This window comes from Otolemur garnettii, unplaced genomic scaffold (genome assembly GCF_000181295.1).
Source record: "Otolemur garnettii isolate 467f Iridium unplaced genomic scaffold, OtoGar3 scaffold00019, whole genome shotgun sequence".
Taxonomy (NCBI): domain Eukaryota; kingdom Metazoa; phylum Chordata; class Mammalia; order Primates; family Galagidae; genus Otolemur; species Otolemur garnettii.
In genome coordinates, this window is record NW_003852414.1 from 15927699 (window position 1) to 15947892 (window position 20194).

Here is a 20194-nt window from a genome sequence, read left to right on the forward strand (position 1 = left end):
AGTTTATAATCAAAGCCTCTAACAATTGGTCTTTGGGCCAACCTGGAGGTTCCAGCACGTGAAGGCCCATAAATAGTCCTACGAGATATTCACTGCATATTCTATGTAGGGTATTTCCCAAGGTGAAATATAATTAATCACACTAACAGTTACAGCAACCCTCCTCTGTATTACTATTGACACGCACTCAGAGCTCTGCTGCATGTGGTCCTATGTCTGTTTTGTTAATTCTGGAACCTTCTCTAAGGAAGAAGCAGGACTGATTTATCTCCATCACCCCATTGTAGGCACACAGTCCGTGTTCAAGACTAGTTGAAGGAATGTTTGAACACTTTAGGCTTCCAAGAGACAGAAAAAAAGCCTGCCTGAAAAATGACTTCTTTTCTGGATCCTAATCAGTGTTAATCCACCTGGAAAGGAACACCCCTCCAATGAGCTCCATTTTTCTCTTCCGTGCAAAGCCCGGGAAAACATCAAAGCAGGAAGATGGAGCCGAGAGTAAATCAGGCTAGAGTGGCTGCTATTCACTTGGGAGGCCTTATTGTTTCCTGTCCTTTGTCCGCGTGCTGATCCCTGAGGGCCCCAGGCCCCGCGCTGCCCTGGGAAGACAACCCAGAGCAGCAGGAGAGGGGGGAACTGAAAAGCTGCGGAACCAGAGACCGAGGGAAGGTGCGGACCGGGGGCAGAAGGAGCGAGGGACCGGCAGGCCTAGCTCTGAGGAGGCGGCGAAGGAGACGCGGGCATGGAGCCTCTGCGGGTCCTGGAGCTGTATAGCGGCGTCGGCGGCATGCACCACGCGCTGAGAGGTGAGAGCTGACCGCGCCGTCCCCTCTGTGTTCGCTCACCGCCTCTGGTCTAAGCGGCGCCGGGGCGAGGCGGAGCAGAGAGACGCCAGGGGCGGAGACGGGGGCGGGGAGGGACGAAGCCCTCGGTTGTCCTGGAAACCACCCCAGCTCGCCGGCCAGTCGGCCCCTCCCGGCGGGGACTTCCATCCCCGGCGCCAGCCTCTTCCAAAGGCCCAGTTTGTGAGCTGGGATTCTCAAGGCTGTAAATCAAACTCGAATGCTGTAGACAAAGTTAGGGGGAGGGGCGAGCCCCCAACCTAGTGCCAAGCCCCAGTGCTAAGTGTGTAGTCATTTAGAAGCCTGGACTCGGTCCTTTCCCCTGGAGGATGTCACAGCGGCGGCGGGGGGTAGGGAGCTGAGCCGGAGGGGAGGATGAAAGATAGGTCTTGAGAGGAATAACTACAATTCAAGGTAGAAGTTAGCGAGTACTAAATAGAGTTGGAGGGGAAGCACTGAGGAAAATCTTCGAAATCTGATTCCCGAGAACTGAATTCATACATAAGTTCAAGCTTTCTTGCAGCGTGACCTCTATCTAGTTCCTTAACATTTTTGAACCTGTTTCCTGATTTTAAAGTGTAATAGGAAACTTAGTACGTTCAAAGAAGGATTATTATGATTAGCAGTGAAGCCTGATGCATTGCAGCCAATCCAAATATTATAAATGATTATCACTATTACTTATGTTAACTTTCATTTTGAACTTTTAAATTTCTTTGATGCTAAGTTGGGACTGAAAGGCTTATTTTTCATGATAATCACTCAAAAAATTGCATTGAGTTACTATTCTGTGCTAGATTCTGTGCGAGAGCACTTGAGATACAGAGTGACAAATAGGCCTTAAACTTGCACAGTGTTCTTTCTTAAATCACTAAGACAACCACAAAACAAACTTCCCTGCTTCCTTATTTAGTACCAAGGGTAACAAAAAACTAATATTGTAAGATACGGACAGTATTCAATGGATTGAGCATATAAATTTTCTGAGCAGATGTATTGAGTTTTGATTTTAGGCTAGGTTAGTGAATATTACATTTTTGCTACTTGATTTTTTTACTACTGGAAAAAAAGAGCTTCATTTCTAGCTTCATTTCTTACATTAAAACTTACTAGCATGAAAACAAAATGAAAACTCTAGTCCTATTTGTTCTGTTAGTTTTGTAACAAAGGCTGTGTAATGTAAACGTTTTCCTTTGAAACCATAAACATGATTTTAAAAGTTGCTTACTAGTTTATCGTAAACAGTAATTCAGTCACTCCTTGAATGTTGAATATTTAGATTGTTCCTCCTTTTTAAGCAAGTACCATGTGCTTTAGTTACATCCTTGAGTGTAAATACTGATTTTCTCTTTAAGATTTTCTAAATGTTGAGTTAATTCATTTAATAGTAAGATTACCCATGTGCTAGTTCCTGAGTGGAAAAAAAATGAGAATTTTTTAAGGCTTTTTTTTTTCATAAATAAGATAACAAATTGCTTTTCAGAGGTTTATGAGTGCCTTGTTCAACTACATATTCATCAGAATTATGCATTATCTATTTTTACCTTGCTAATTTTATCAGGGAAATTGTATCAATTTTAACTAAGGTTTTTTTTAGTTAATGAAACAGTTAAATATATCCCATCCTATTAGCCATTGCGATCTGAATTTCAGTAGTTTTTCTATTGCCAGTGCTACTATCCTGAATTTAAGATACTATCACCTCTAATTTAAATTATTAAAATAGCTTCCCAACTGTTCTTCTCTCCACTCTGCCTTAGTAAGCAGAATGATCTTTTCTATAGTAAACCAGATCATGTTGCTTCTCTGCTTAAATGGCATCCCTTAAATGGTTAGAATCACAGTCCCATATTCTTAACCAGGACTGTGAAGTCTGGCTTCTGTCTCCTTTTCCCCTTTTCAATCTTATCTGGTGCTCTTGTCCAGGCTCGCTGGTTTTCTTTCTCTGTTCCTCAAACCCTCCAAGTTCTTTCCATGTTCTGGCTTTGCTTTTGCTGTTACCTCCAACCCCCAGACTTTTCCACTTCTTTCTTCTTTTCATGTCCTCTTTGTTCATATGTGGCCTGTTCAAAGAGATCTTCTCTGCTTGACTCTGTGATCCAAAGACTTTGTACTTTTCCCATTTTGAAATGTAATAGCAGGGGAAGAGTAAAATATGGTTTAAGGTAGCTAGATGACTATTTTTTTTTTTTTTTAAACAGAGACAAGGTCTGACTCTCTTGCCTAGGCCGGAGTATAGCGAAGTGATCATAGCTTACTACAGCTTCAAACTCTTCAGCTCAAGCGATGCTCCTGGCTCAGCCTCCTGAGTAGCTGGAGCTGCAGGCGCACACTACCACACCTGGCTAGACTGTTTCCTTTATGGTGTTATAGTGGAGACAGCCTTTTAACCAAAGAGATCTGCCCTTCCAAATAATTTTTTTTTTTGCAGTTTTTTTGGCCGGGGCTGGGTTTGAACCTGCCACCTCCAGCATATGGGGCCAGCACCCTACTCCTTTGAGCCACAGGCACTGCCCTTTACCAAATAATTTTTAAAGATCTTCCAAGGAAGTGGCTTTGAGGTTTAGCCAAAAAATAGTTAATCATATTTAGTAGGAATTCCTCAACTTTAATATTTTCTGTTAAAATTTTAAGCCTCTCATTTGTCATTCATTAGGCTATTCAATTTCTGAATCTCTTTATCTTTATTTCTCAATGACTTATATGCCGAATTAGAACTCTACTCATCTACTTTGTAACTAGATGTGTTTATAACTGAATCAGGCAAGCACATTGTAATAAAGTGTTTTCCATGTAGATCTGAATGTCTCCTAAGGACAATTTTGGAACATTGGTTGTAAGGGGATGGAATGTGGACCACTTAATTGTTTTTTGCTTTATACCTATCTTTGGGATTGTAAAATTTTCTTTTTCTTATGCCTATTTTCCCATAGTTACTTTTATGTAGCATGTCAGATTTAAAGTGAAGCAAAGTAAAAACTTGTCCTATTAAAAATACTTATCGTTTTTTGGTTGTATTTGGATAAGCCATAAAGGGAAAGTAAGAGAGCCATAGTGCAGCCATTTTGACTGATACCGGGCCCTAGCTAGCCTGAACAGGGAAGCTGCCAGCAAATCCCAAGCCTGGGACCCTCTCCCCACGCCCAGGATGGGTGAATTGCTGTGCTATGCCTTACAAACACTTACCTTTCTGTGATAGTAATTTATGATTGACTTCTATGGTCATGTATGGCTGTTGAATATGTAAAAGCATTACCTTTATAGCTCAGGAGAGGACCCTTACTCTGTGTGTGCAGCAGGATGGATCTATTGTCTCCTCTCTCTCCATAAACTTTCTCTAATTTTCTGTGGCTAGGTGACTTGTCTTTGCTTTTGAATTCTTTCCAGTGTGAAGCCAAGACCCCACTTCATGAGTTCAGAGAGTTTTCCTCCTTCACTGGGACAAACCCTGCGTTAATTCGTTCTCTAGTGTCTTTGGAAGTCAGTAGATTGTGTTTTTCTACTTCTTTGAAAAACAGAGAAGTAATATGTAGGATCAATTTATGTATTCATTAAAGGAGAATCCTGACATCCCATTGAATAGTCAAATTACTTATCTTTTATGTCATGAATAATGTGCATTTGCTTACTTCACTGCAGAGTATTCATTACTGTAGTCCACAGATCAAATTACTTCCTCTGTGCTAATGAATAGATGACCAGTTGAGTTTGTTTTTGGATCTATCTATTGGGTTTTTTAAAGGAGGCTCCATAAATAGCACTCCACTTCCTAAGTCTGAACAAATTAAGAAATAAAAGAGTAAGGCAAGTAGGAAATAAAATCTGTATCATTCACATTACTAATAAAGGCTGAGCTAGATGATGTAGGTTAGTGAGAGGGCAAAATCGGTCAGTTTGTATTGAACCAGAGAATTAGGTAGCATACCTTCTGGGCAGAGGACGTGTTCTATGTGGCTAGTTTAATACCAAAAGGAGGATTGGTGGAGCTGAGCCAAACATGCCCCAGTAATTCTTCCCAAATTAGCCAATTAGAGAAGTCCCTCCTCCTCCCATGGAAGAGGAGGTTAAAATGAGTGGAAACTGCTCACTGGTAAGAAGCGTGCATGTATCCCACAGTTTACATTACCTTTGCTAAATGTTTCTAGGAAACCTTCAGGTGTTATGGTTTTTCTATTTTGCAAATTCTATCAATCAGTTAACATTTGATACTTTAATAGTGATTTGGTTTTGTCTAATAGTTTGAAAAATGATTTTTATATCAGCTTGGTCTTTATTATATCATTGTATGATTTGGTACTGTGAAATAATAATAGTAGAATATGTTGATGTAAGATGGTTTGTGGGAAAGGTTGTTTAGTCTTCCAGTTTAAGAATACAGTTCTGTAGTCAGAAGGCCTTGGTTGAAATCTTGCTTGTCGCTTCCAGCTATGTGACATTGGATAAAAATCAAACTTTCTTTATCTTAGTTTCTTCTATAAAATGGGAGTAGTAAAGCACTCATTTCAAAAAGCAGTTTTGAGATTATAAATTAATTTTCAAAAAGTACTTAAAATATGGTAAGTGCTCAATAGTTACGAGCAACTCTTATTTATAAATCTTAAAGTTATGGAAAGTTAGTACTTGTTAAAAATGGCCTTTAGCAGAAATTGATTATTAAATATTTGAAGTTGTCAAAGAACTTTCAGACTCAATTTGAATTACATAAGAGTAGATTGGTGAAGGAAAGCATTATTTATAGCCGTCAATGATGATACAGAATGAATACGAAGAGGTCAAAGAGATGGCAGTGAAGAGAGTGAACTGTTCTGCCCTCTGGAGTCTTCACAACAGTGATTTTCTTTCTTTCTTTCTTTTTTTCTTTTTTTTTGAGACAGAGTCTCAGTATGTCACCCTTGGTAGAGTGCTGTGGCATCACAGCTCACAGCAACCTCAGCCCTTGGGCTTAAGCAGTTCTCTTGCCTCAGTCTCCCAAGTAGCTGAGACTACAGGTGCCCTCCACAACTCCCAGCTATCTTTTTGTTGCAGTTGTCATTGTTGTTTAGCTGGTCCAGGCTGGGTTCAAACCTGTCAGCCTCCATGTATGTGGCTGGTGCCAATCCTAGAATGGTGATTTTCGACTGCTAGAAAACTGTGACTGTTTTCTATGACTGTGAGATCTATGACTGTGAGAAGATCATAGGTATACTGTGAAAATTTTTAAAGATCATTAATTAAATTATTTTTGAAAGACGTTCAAAGCACAGCAAGTATATTCTTTTTTTTATTCGTTGTTTTTGATCAACATAGTTTAAGTGTGCCACAGAAGTTTAACTATAGTTTCAATTGTGCCATGAGATAAAAAAGGCTGAAAAACACTGCTCTAGAAAGTGTCTTGCCTTTATGAGGGGAGAGATTTGGGGTTCATTTTACCGTCCTTTTTGCCAGTGCTTTCTGAATTACTCTGTGTGTTTCTCTAAGTGATAACCACCAGTGCCATTATAGAGGAATCAGCTCTGCTGCACACTAGCCGTGTGGATACTGGAAAGTTATTTAACCTTTCTGAGCATAGGTACCTTTCCTGTGAGCTAGACGTGGTAATTAATACCTTCCCACAGGGTCTTATGGGATTTACCTAAAATAACTGATGTGCACAGTATAATGTAGGTACTCAGTAAAGTTAAGTGTTTGTCATTTCACTGTTGTTTTGTAATTAGCTTAATTATATTGGGTTTCTCATTGATAACATTTGGTTAATAATACTGACTTTAAGAGCCTGTTAGGAGGATGAAACAGTGTGTATGTAGACCTTATATAGTTCTGGTGCATAGTACATAGTAATACTGCTGCTGTCACTTGGGAAATCGAACGTTTTCTTATGTTTATTATCAGTATAAAGGTAACTTACTCATGTTGCATTGGTATAATCTTTATCTACATCCAGGACATCAATTTCTCCATTCTTATTTTTAAAATATATTACTTTGTTTTATGTAATTGCTGATTTGCCCTTCAATTTTGTTCTATTTTTTTCAAGTAGGATTTTTTTTTTTTTGAGGTGGAGTCTTACTTTGTCACCCTTAGTAGAGTGCAGTGGCTTCATAGCTCATAGCAACCTCCAACTCTTGGGCTCAAGCGATTCTCTTGCCTCAGCCTTCCGAGTACAGGGGAGGGGTTACAGGTACCTGCCACATTGGCTGGCTGTTTTTTAGAGATGAGGTCTCACTCTGGCTCAGGTTGGCCTTGAACCTGTGAGTGCAGGCAATCTACCCGCCTTGGCCTTCCAGCGTACTAGGATTTCAGGTATGGGCCACTACACCCAGCATAAGCAGTATTTTTAATGATGATTAGGAGTTTTCCAGAAATTCGAGAGAGGAAAGGGTATCCACACAGGAAATATCCTACACAGACAGGAAATAGCATGGTCTATGGAGAGATGTATACATGTACTCTACTAAGTAAGATATAAGTGCTACAAAAAAATAGAAGAAGATAAAATTTAAGAGGTGCTAAATTATGATATGGCATTTCTGATAAGGTGCTTGGATTTTTATCCTGCAGACCTAATTAATTAATGAAAGCTAATGAACCTACCACAGTTATGTTCTGAACATTTTACCCTATAATCATAAGGGAGGGTGGATTAGAGGCAGGATGGCCAGTTAGGAGATTACTGTTGAGAGATGATGACTTTAGGCAGAGCTGATGATTGAAGAAGACTCTTATTCAGGGCATATGAAATGACTCTATCATTTCTTTCCACCTGGTCCATAATCTCCTTCCAGTTTTGTTGGGTGTAATTTTTGTGTCACCCAGATTTGCTTGGCGCCATCTACCTTCTGGGCCCTGGGCTCCTTATTCAGTGTCGCATCCTGGCCAATGCTGCTGTTGCCTCATTGAATGCTGCTTAGAGCCCTCCATGGTATCAGTCTGCCCCTCCGGCACTGCCGTGGATTGTCTTTCCCTCCTTCTCTGCCTCACTGCCCTCACTTCTACAGCCATGGAGTTTTCCTCCTGGAAGAAGCTCCTTCAGCTAAGTTGTGCTGGAGCTGCTTTCCCAGGGACTCTGGACAAAGGAGTATCATGATGGCCTTTTGACTAGTTGCTTGCTTCTGCTCCACCCACTCAAGTCTGTTTTCCATAAATGGCCAGAGTGATCTTATAAAAAATGTCAGATAAGTCATTCTTCTGATTAAAATTCCTGAGGCATTTTTCATCTTACTCCATGAAAGCCAGAGTCTTGAACAAGTCTCCCAGGCCTATTTAGGCCATTGTCCCTTTCCCTCTCCGGCCACATCTCCTGTGCTTGTCCCCTTCTTTGCAGTACTCCTGGCTCTCTGGTCTTTTGGCTGTTCCTGCTACAAAAAAAGTGCTATTCAGGAATAGTATCAACCAGCTCTCATCTTGTTTAAAAGCAAAAAATTACATCTGATTTTTCAGTAAGTCGGTAGAGTATATATTGGGATTAAAAAATACCATTACTTGGAACAATAGCTGCTTTTATTTTTATCTGAAAATTCTTTTCATTCTGGAATTTTAAATCACCACACCACAAACCTAGCAAAAATTCTTTGGGGTAAAGTAGAACAGCTCCATTAAAGAGCTGAGCATTAATTGTTCTTGGGCATCCATTAGTGATTTTTGTTCAAACCCAGTAGTGAAGTTGATAATCCCCTAGTACTCAATGAATGAGACAATTTGAGAAACAAATGCCAGAGCCTGTTGGGGCATAGACCACCTCACAGGCTTTGGTGTGGTTAGGCCTTTAATTATTGGGGAATTTTGGTCCAAAAAGAACCCATAATTTGAGGGATTTGTAGTTAATTTTAGTTAGAAGTACTTTGAACTTTAATAGATCAAGTAATACTAAATATATATTTTTTACCATATTTAAATTTTATCCTAAAATCTCTGAGTTTAGGTCATAATAAAGAACCAGAACAATGTCCTTGCATCTTTAGAATGCATGTTATTTTTGTGTCCCCTGTTTATTTTTGTAGCTATCGCTAGCTTAGTCAGTTATTAAAACTATATCCTTTGAATATTCAAGCTTCAGATGCTCCTTCTTCATTTTCACTTAATAGTTCTTTATTTCTAGCTTGTTCTCCATTCAGGGTGATTTCTTTTAGATAATTTTGAACTGTCAAAATGTTGACCATTGTTGAGGGAAAAGCTGTGAACCTACCATTTTTCTAGATTGTTGTGTGGCTTGGCAAATATGGCAAGGGCAATATACTTAAAATTCAGAGGTCTATTTCTATATAAAGGTCAACTTTTGCATTTCTTCCACAATTGCAAAATCAGAAGGCTTACAATCCTATTATTTTAAATAAAAACAAAAATATCCAAACACTTAGGCACATACCTTTGTAGACACATTTGTCATAAATTCTTTGACCCAAAAATTATACTTCCAAAAGAGAGCGTGGCTTTATATTTTGGAATTCAGGCAGGATCTTCATAATCCTCAATTTGAACTTTACTTTAAATAGCAAATCAATAAAGTGCTGTTTGGGTTAGTTTTATTGGTCTGAAGAAATACCAGTTCTAGGTGCTTATTGACATCACTTAATGGCCAAAAATCATTCAGAGAGACTTCTTCATGTTCACCAAAATATTTTCATTAAGTATTTAGGTAGTTTATAGATGATAGATATAGAAGAAGATATGATCTCACAATTATAAGTGTCAGATGTCACTGCAAATAGGTCTTTTGAAAATAACAAAGTAATATAGTAGGTGGTTACTTTATGGAAATCAAAATAGCTAGTGGGTATTTGTGGTTGGCATAAAATTTCCAGTGATATCATCATGCATGGAATTGAAAAGGGCTATATCTCAAGTAACTTTGATGAAAGGAAGTTGGTGTCCCCTTGAACACTGTTAGATCACTTTAAAAGTGGCTCTATTGGTGATAAAGACCCTGATTTCAAAGGTGTTTTTGAGAAAGTAGAATCAAATTGTTTCATGAACTTTGAGTAGTAAAGACAATGTTTCTACATGAATATACAAAAATAGTGTTATTAATGTACATAGTTACCATTCAATAAAAAAAAATTAGAAAAAAATAGTGTTATTTAAAATGTCTGGAGCCCTCTTGTCTGAAGTTCTGTGGGAGCAGGGATTCGTTGTTTTATCATGTATACTGGAGCAAGAGACAGGGTTTGTCATTCTCAATAAATATGCTTTTAATACATAAATGAACTAGGTTATAAACTCACCTAAATGCTTCATGAAAATATTTTGGTGAACATGGAAAAACACTTGACAGGGTTGATAAAGGGTTTTCATAAGCATTGTCCAGCTCAGTAGTTGGGGGATATGAAATCCTTTTTCTAGTCATTTTTGGATATTATTTTGGATTATAGCTTCATAAACTCATAGCAGATCCTGAGGATTATTTCAGATGGCTTCTTGAAGGAAATGTTTATTGAATAAAAACCAAACTTGTCAAATAGGACAGTTAAATATCTTTTGCCATCCCCATGTTGACAGATGAGAGCTGCAGTTCTTCATGCTGGTTAAAAAATGGTCAATGAACAGAACTTGTTTTACTAATTTAAAATTTAATCTTAATTTTAAAATAATCATCATTAAATTAAATGTCAAAAAGTTTGTGTAATTAAATTATAAGTCATACAGTATGAAGCCATTTGACTATTTCAGTTATGTGCTTACAATTTTATATAATAAAAATGGCCTTGGATCTAATTTTGGGTATTCTCGTGGGGAAAATGCAAGATTAACTTCTATTGTTTTTTATTTGTCATATACAATGTGTGTAAAGTATATGTGTTTAGGCATTAAAGTCAGGAAAGATGTACATTGTCCTGTTCTCAGTACTAAAAAATTGCATCCTCTCCCCTCCCGCCCTGTTCCTCTTCCTGTTTTATTTTTCTTTTTAGCACTTATTACTGCCTCACATGCTGTATATTCTACTTGTTGTCTTTTTAATGGACTGCCTCCTCTTCTAAAATGGAAGCCCCACCAGGGTGGGGATTGTTTTGCTTTGTTCTGCTTTGTTCACTCTTGCGTCCTTGGTACCTAACATGGTGCCATTGCAGGGTGATGCTCAAAAATATTTGCTGAATGAGTGAATAAGTTACAGTGTATGAACATTTTAAAGATTATTGATGGCCTTGTCCATTTTCTTTTTAAAAAGACATACTAGTTTATATTCATTAATGTCTGTGTGACTATAAATATGCCAACATAATATCTTAAACTATATAATTAACTCGGTGAAAATGTTACCTTAATGTTTAAAAAATTATTTTAATTTCAGGATATTAGGGATACACTTTTTGTTTACGTATTTTGTTTTTATACAGATTGAGTCAAAATTGTACATGTAAGTGTGTCTTTCACCCAGATAAGTGTGCACTGTACCCAGTCGGTGTGAATTTACCCATTCTAACTCCCCTGTTCCTCCAGCTTGTCATTGAGATTTATTTCATGTGTGCGCTTAAGTGTTGATCTATTAGGTTCAATTTGGTGTTTAGTACTTGTATTTGTTTCTCCATTCTTGTGATCTTTCAAGCGTTAGAAGATTGGTTTCCAGTTCCCTGCAGATTGTCCAAAAAGATAACTAGGTCACCATTTTTTTTATGACTGAGTATACATGTACCACATTTCATTAATTCATTCATGTATTGGTGGATATTTGAGTTGAGGCAAGGGAATTGCTTAAGCCCAAGAGTTTGAGGTTGCTGAGAGCTGTGATGCCACAGCACTGTACTGAGGGTGACACAATGAGGCTGTCTCAAAAAAAAAAAAAAAAATGTTTGTGGGTGGTGAGAAGTCCATATCTTAATTTTTTGATTACTAGAGAAGTTGAATATTTAAAAATTATTTACATTTATTTTTATTTTAACTACATCAGTAATATACTTGTTGAAAATTGGGACATACTGAGAACATTCATTTGTTCTTTCAGTACAGAATTTATGGAGAAGTTCTTGCGTGCCGGTTACTGTGCTGTGTGGCGGGGATACAGCACTGAATGAGACAGCATGTTCTTTTCCTCCGGAGATTATGCTGTACTGGGGAACACTGATGCTACACAAATAGAGAAGAAAATTTAAAAAAATAAATAAACACCCATGATGCTAATGCGGGGGACTGGTGAGGACTTAGATTATATCTTTTTAATCTTTATTCTTTTTTGTTGGTCTTTATTCTAATGTGTTTGTGAAAAGTAAAATAAATTACAGCCTTTTTATATAGACTATCTTGAATATTTTTCTTTTCCATTAAATATAGTATTTATAAACCAAAAAATATGGCATTTATGGTATTGCCAAAAAATACAGTATAAGTAATCATCTATTCTGGATATTTAGATTGTTTATAATTTTGCACTATTATACACACGTAAAATAGCATCATTCATCCTAGACATAAATCTTTTTTACACATCTCTATTATCCTATATATATTGTTAATTTCCTATTGCTTCTGTAATAAAAAAACATAAACTTCAGGGCTTAAAGAAAGTCCTGGAGGTCGGAAGTGTTAAAATCCAGGTGTTGGCAGTGCTGCATTCCTCTGAAGCCTCAGAGAGGAGAGTCTGTTTTTCTTGGCCTTCACAGCTTCAACAGGCTGTCTGCATTGCTCGGCTCAGGATCCCTTTTTCTATCTTCAAAGCTAGAAGTGTAGCATCTTCAAATCCTTCTCTCTGACCTCTGGTTCCCTCCTTGCATCCCCTTCTCCTATTCTAACTTCCTCTGTCCATCTTGTACTTATACTAGGCCCACCTGCATAATCTGGGATAATCTTCTCATCTCAAAAACCTTACCTGAATCCATCTGCACAATCTGTCCGCCCATGTAAAATAACATTTCCACAGGTTTCAGGGGTTAGAATGTGGATATTTTGAGGGACCATTATTTTGCCTACTATACACCTTAGATTTGTGCCCAAGTGTAAAACCACTAAATCCAAACTAATTTTTTAGACTTTTGATGAGTATTGGCAAATACTGAAAAATATTGATCCTTAGTTGATGCTCACATTTGCAGAAGGGTTGTTATTTATTTATTTATTTTTTAAATTTTTGGTCACAATTGGTCCTTTCTAGCATTTGCCATTCTCATTTTTAAAAAGTTTTTGTACTTTTGATAATAATAAACATTTATGGAGTAACTATTACACACCAGACACTAATTTAAGAGTTTTGTAGGTATTAACTCATTTAGTCCTCAGAAACCCCACGACATAGGAAATCTATTATCCCAGTTTTACAGGTGAAGACACTGAGAGAAAGAAACTTGCTTAAGTCACATAGCTAAAAAAATAATAGAGCTAGAATTCAAACTCAAGCAGAAGAAGAGACTGGTCAATAGGTAGATAAATATCCACACCCTAAATCTTTTCCTTGGGATATAGGATATATTAATATACCCAGACATAGAAAATAAATAAATTGATTATTTTGAAAGTTCCATAAGGGTCTACCTAAGACAGCCTTGACAAAAAAATAAAATGAGTTGAATGGTTTAGTCAGCAGAAAGATTTGTGGAGAATTACTCAGTTTGGAGTAGAACTTGGAAAGGGTACATGAGGAATGAAGCAACTGAACATAGGTCTGATGAACAACCAGTGCTTCTGGCCTGGTGCAGAACTGTAAAACTTTACTCCTTTATTAGAAGTGTGTGAAGCAGAGAGAATACCCATAGCATTTTTCAGGATAGGGTTTAAACTTTTATTAAGTTAATAAGGATGAAAAGTATAAGCCTTTAAAGAAGAGTTAATTATAAAGCAAAGAGGGCTCAGGATGGCAGGACAAAGTTAGAGAGGATTTTCATAGGTTAATTTTGGGAATAATTATGAGTTAATTATTACATATGATATATATATATAAATGTTAAAATAATTGTATTTTTACAAATCTTAAAATTTCACAGTTAACTGGATACTAATAATTATATCACTTCTCAATTTTTCATTAAATTTTCATGAATATGTCAGCAATTATCACCTTGTAAAATTATGGGAAACCATCAGCAAAGAACACTAAACATTTTGTAGCAATGAACCATTCATGAGTGATCATTCACTTAAACCACACTTTGGTAAAACAGATTAAAAGTTTTTGTTGCTCAAACCTATAATTGATTGGATCAGGTGTGTTGGTATCGTCTCTTAACTCTTTAAATAGTTTATATCCTTTGACTTCTATAATTATGTAAATAAAATAGGTTGCTTTCAGCATATTTTGGTCATATACTACTTAATTGATGATCTTTAAAAAACTTCTGCAGAGTAGCTTAATTCTTACTGCTTTTTTCTTTTTGATTGTTGTTGATTTGGTGGGATAAAATAATGCAGTGAGTGATAATTACTGGTGTGTGTATGTTGGGAGGTGGTCACAGCTCTGTGGTTTTGAGCATTTATCTAAACCTTTCTTGTCTGTCCTTGTTACTTACTTTCCTTTTGTTATTTCTCAGGGTCATAACCAAGAGGAGTATTGGATTCTTTTGTTCCAAGATAAAAATAGTTTTTATTATTTGTTTACTTCAAATAGCCAGTTACAAAAGTAGTACATTCTCATGGTCAAAAAAAAAAATACAAAAATGTTAAAAGGAAGAAGTAAAAATTACCTCTGAATTTAATCACTGAGAGATAGCCTCTGTTGTTATTTACTGTCTTAAATGTGTGCACACATACACATAAACTTTACAAATTTGGGTTGCCACCGAACAGGATATTCTGTAACTTGCTTAGTGTGGTGAAAAATATGGATATCTCTTCGTGTCAGTAAATATGGATTATATTTTTTAACATGTATATTCTTATATAGTGATCCAGATTTTTCCTTAACACAGATTTTCAGATGTGGAGTAGCTGGCTTTAATACCAGAAGGATTTTAGCAATTTATGCTGCAGGCAACATGAGGAAGGTCATTTTTTCAAATCCTTGCTGGCACTAGATGTTCATTTTGTTAAATCTTTGCCAATCTGATATGTAAAACAGATTAATATGAATTCCTATTATTATTGGTGAGGTTCAGCATCTATTGTATGTTGATCACATAAAATTATTTTTGACTTGCTTATAATAAAATTTCTATTTTAATCATTTTACTTTTAGGACTTGAATTTTGTACAGTCTAAAGAATTGAAAGGACGATATATCTGAAAATATTGTGCGCTTTTTATAAGCCCTTGGAGATAGATCAGTAGCTTTCTCCTTATTTGTCATATTTATTATCCATGTATAGAAATAGGTAATTGGGTAGCTCATGAGGAAGTCTCTGCTTCCATATTTGGAGAATTCTGCCTTTCTTATGTCAATTAGGTCACTTGGAGAGTGTTTGATCAAGGGGAGTGCATCTATTTTGCAAATATATAGTTTATTAATTACCCGTAAGCCTAGGGCTTTTGCATTCATATTGCTCTCTTTGCCAATTTGGAACTTAAAATGCATTGCATCATAGGAACAAATGATATTAGTGTGTGTTTACTTGCATGCCCACTACAACCTTTATATACATAAAAGTTGATAAATATGGAGACTTGTACTGACCAAGCCAAATGGAGGCCTAGTTTAGGTTAAAGCTTAAAGCAGGGGTTCAAATCATGCCACCAAGAACTAGGTCTTTCTCCACATATATCAGCTTTGTTCCTTATGGTTTGTGGATAAACAGACACACACACATATAAATGTATGCTCTTCCCTTATTGCATCATGGTGGCTGAAGTAGCCTCTGACTTTATATCTTTCTAAAGTTAAACTCAATAAGAAAGATCAAGCAACTCTTGATAGTTGCATGCAAAAAACTAGGGGTTTCCTACGTAGGGGTTGCCTAAGTGGCCTGTTGTGAGTGGTGTGCCCATCCTGAAACCACTCTGGCTAGCCTTAATGGCTCAGGCAGTTGACCCTTACCCTCCTAGAACCTAGGGGTGGGGGCTTCGAGGCCATTTGACAGAATGTGAGATAAGATCTTGAAAGAAAATCTGAACTATTGCTAGAAAAGAAGGGATAGATGCAGGCAAAGCAAAAAACAAATATCTATACATCTTGTATTCTCAGTAGAGTGCCTAGTACATGACAGATCCTCAGGTATGTTTACTTCTTACTGGTGGTCTAAGTGCAGGGCCCCTGGAGGAGTCACACCTGAACTGAGTAAGTCCCAAGAGACCTGTCAAAGTGATCTAGAACAAGAGAGAGAGAGAGAGAATGTCAGGGACTAGGCAGGCTGGGGTAGGCCTTTAAACCATTTGCAGTGTGACAGGGATCGAGAAATTATGGCCTAAGTGGGGGCACCATAAGTAGTTCATTGTTAACTGTGGGAAAATTCTAAGTGTGTGAGTGTGGTGGCTGTGAATTAGAGGAGAATAGGATTGGATTGACTATGTCAAGGGAGGAGGCTGAAAAGGTACATAGGAGCCAGATCCTGCTAAGAAGTTTAGAAAACAGTAGTGAACTACAAAAGACTTTTAAAACACTGTTAACTGATACATAACAATTGTACATATTCGTGGTGTACATGTGATATTTCTGGACGTGTATACTATGTGTAATGATCAAATCGGAATATTCCAATTTGAACATTATACATCATTTTCATGTCTTCTATCTAGGATTTTTGCTGATGGCCACCACAGTGAGTATAGAGCTGTGCTACCCAGTATGGTGGCCACTGGCTGTATTTAGCCCTTTAAATATTCAAAATGAAATTAGATTAAAAGTTCAGCTCCTCAGTTGCATAAGCCATGTGTTAAGTGCTTAATAACCACATATTAGTAGTGACTACTTTATTGGGCAGTATAGATCCAGCACACGTCCATCATCACAGAAAGTTCTGTTGAATGGTGCTGTTCAAGAATTTCAACTTAATTCTAATTTCAGCTACATATATTTAGAAATAAATCTTTTTGGAGACAAAGTGTGCTCCTGGAAAAAGAGTTCTCCATGCTCAGAACTAAACATGGTACAAGGCTGTGCAGCCTGTATGTGGCCCTGCACACCATGGTTAGTGATTGCTTTTTATCTAATATTCTGCCAAGGAAAGCATCAGTTCCCCCCCACCCCACCCCAGGGTGTGGAGGAAGAGGGGGGAGGGGAGAACCTCTCTGGTCTGTTTGTGCTTGGTACTTTCATTCCTTGTATTCAACTGATCTTCCATTTTACAACTAGATGTCAGTATTAACATACCTCATTGTCTCAGGTGTGATTATTATGAGTAACTATGTAAGGTACAGATCAGAAAGTAAATAAAGAAGGAAAAGAAATTTTTAAAAAGCTCGACTTTCCTTATCTTATTACAAAGTCAGTTGGTTAATTCTATATTTATATTTAAAAATACTGATTTCTTACTACCTAGTACACATGAGCAATTAAAGTTTTTATTTATTTAGTTTTAGGAAAATCAAGCAGAGCATGAGACTATAAACCTTTCACTATTACCAACTAAAAATTATTTCCTTTTCCAGAAGGAGTGACCAGAAAAAGAAGGGAAATTATTGCTAGTCAAATGTAGGGTGTGTACGTGTGAGTCCTTTCTACTTAAACAAGAGACATAGTTGGGAACATGTTTTATTATGTGGGTATTCTCGGTGGCATTTCTAAATGATAGAAATCATTGATATAACTAAATCTGCCTTTTAAAAGTCAGTCTTCATAGAAATGGAAGTGTGGTATTCTTACCCTTTCCACATAGAACCAATCTGACAAACCTTTAAAATAATTTATACTGTGTTTCTTTAACTATGATGTCTCATTTTTTGGTCACCCATGCTTCCTATTGATAAATATGAAATCCTGAAAAGTAACTGAAATATCATGAATAAAATGCAGGCAAAATAATAGATCAAAGTACTGAAGCACATCTTCTTTCTCTGCTTCTGCCAAAAGATCCTGACAGATCCCTTGTCTCGATTCTCTCTCCCCTTCGAGAATTACTATTATGAGATTGCTTAAGTGGTGGAGCTCACAGAGGTAAAATTCTAGAGAATTTTTACTTTGACATTTTTAGTTATACATTTTAAAAATCTGTGTATCAGTTTGAAAGTAGAGAACTATAGAGACTACAGATTGAAACTGTACTTTAGAAAACATGAAGACAGTTTGTCTTTGGAGCGCAAGTTAAGATTTTGACAGAGCTGACAGGCTTGCTTTTAAAATTGTTATTTGTAAGTTTAACTTTTCTTTAGAAACACTTCACTATCCCCTAAACGGTTGTTTTGAAAAGGCATGTTTGAATTAGTGTCAGTCATATTTTAAACTTCCATTTCTCTTTTTGAAAGTAACTTTTTAGGTTACACAACAGGTCCTAATTTTCTAACAGTCTAAAATATGTACATCAATCCATGCAAATAGTGTGTTTGCTTATTGGCTTCAAAAATCCATTCTTTTCTGAGAAGGAATTTTCAGTTCATCAGTGTTTGGATCATTTGATGTTTTTTTTTTTTTATTACCTCCAGGCACATAATACAGGAACATAAATTAATTATTAATTATGGTTCAGATCTAGCACATGGCTGTGTATTTTCACTCACCCTGAAGATGAAAGTCATGTTAACCAACTCCAGGGCAATCCCAGTGTGCTGCCTATGTAGAAGGAGGGAAGAGCAGCCCGTATCATGCTAATTACAACATATTTAGCAAAACAGTAAAATAGTACAATGAAGCTATTTAATTTTGAGCTCTTACAAGAATTAATAGTAGCTTAGTTTTTGATCTGAATTATAACAGTTCTATGATTTTTGCATATTAATTCTTATTTTCTAATATTTCTTTTGTTTGGAAACCTTCTTGATTTATGTTCTAAGATCTGATGCCTTTGACAAAGATACCATTTGTAACTTTAGATTTGTTCTAAGGCAAGTAACTCCTGAATTTAAACTCAGTGGAGGCTCCCTATGGTGTTACTGAGTAGAGCTCAAAGCTCCCAGTAACCATATACAAAGCCTTGGGGGGAATCTTACTGTTCAGTAGGATCCCTGGGGTAACTGGTGCTGGCTGAGTGGTCCTGGTCCTCGCAGGCACTTAGTAAGCAGGTATGTGGAGATGCTCCTGCCCTTGTTTTCTCTCTTCTAGGTCTCAGTGTAAGGTTGTGATGTTTTCTGGGTGTGGGAGCCTTTCTCCTGGCCCTCTCTGCTGTGATCTGCAAGATCCCTAGCTCCTTATATTCAATATATTTTCCTTTTTTGATTTTGGGCTAAGCTATCTATTAATCAGCAAGTGGTTATTAAAGAAATAACTATTTAGAGCTACTATATAATTGTATTATTTTCTTTGATGATTTAATTAAGAAGTATCAAATCTTTTAAAAATTCTTTACATTTTCTCCTGATTTAGAACAGAGTATATACATAATTGGTTTTATACATGTTTTGGTGAAGAGGGTGGTAATTACAAAATATAATGGCAGGTACTATACAGAGTTTTAAATTTTGTCAGTCATATAAAAATATGCTAGAATTCTCTCAATCTGAAAGCATTTGGAAAATTTAGAATTATTTTCCTTATTCTCATATTCTCTCCTGGGCTCTCTAAAGTTTTAAAATTTTGGTTTTTAAACCTTTTACATTTTGACACCGATTAATTTTTCACCTCATTAAAGAACTTATATAACCTTTACTTGGGTGAATTTTGTGATATCTGAATTATATCTCAGCAAAGCTGTTAATTGAAAAAAAATAAAACTTCTGAAAGCATTTTCAGTGGTACTATGAAGTAGCATTGTATTAATGTGACAAGGTGAAGAACAAATAGTCATTTATTTATGTAAAGTTCTAAATGATACGGCTTTTAAGAACATACTTTATTTTTCTATTTTTGGTTGTTTTAATTCAAGAAATGTTTCTGTTCAACTCATAAGCAGCTACTTAATTAGGGAGGAAAGCAAATTTAAGAGGTTATGACTAATACGTTTAAATCTTATCTTTAGCATTGGAATGCTGTCAGAGAGATGAACCAGACGTGCTTGTTCAAATATTCCACTTCTTGCCTCATTCCTAACCCTCCATTGACAATCTGAGATTTGGCTTGATAAATGAGGGAGTAAGGAAATGTACTGCTAAATTCTGCTATTTTGACTTCTTTCTATAATGGACTTTTCTTTCTGAGGACTTTTCTTTTTATGATATTCCATTTATCATTGCAGAAAGTGGTATACCTGCACAAGTGGTGGCTGCCATTGATGTAAACACTGTTGCTAATGAAGTATACAAGTATAATTTTCCTCAGACTCATCTACTGGCCAAGACCATTGAGGTAATTATTATTATTTTAAGAAGTATATATATATATATAGGCAAGGAAAATGTGATTGAAAAATACTAGTTTTTAGTGACTCAGTAGGAATGTAAGTCATATATAAGTTAAGAAAAGTTTAGTTTACAATCCCACCAAAAGCATAGAAGTGTTC

The 20194-nt window shown here is 36.5% G+C and overlaps 1 protein-coding gene across 3 annotated transcripts in view; it reads left to right on the forward strand.

Moving 5' to 3' along the window:
• Nucleotides 1-678: 678 nt before the first annotated feature.
• TRDMT1 (tRNA aspartic acid methyltransferase 1) overlaps nucleotides 679-20194 on the forward strand; it is a 44549-nt gene continuing 25033 nt past the window's right edge. For 2 of the 3 annotated variants that reach the window (XM_003786878.3, XM_023511431.1), the window contains exons 1-2: nucleotides 679-806; nucleotides 19931-20040. In XM_003786878.3, coding sequence (XP_003786926.2) covers nucleotides 743-806; nucleotides 19931-20040 — 174 coding nt within the window. In that variant the 5' untranslated portion in view covers nucleotides 679-742. The remainder of the gene's footprint in view (nucleotides 807-19930; nucleotides 20041-20194) is intronic. The other variant, XM_023511430.1, reaches the window with a different exon arrangement.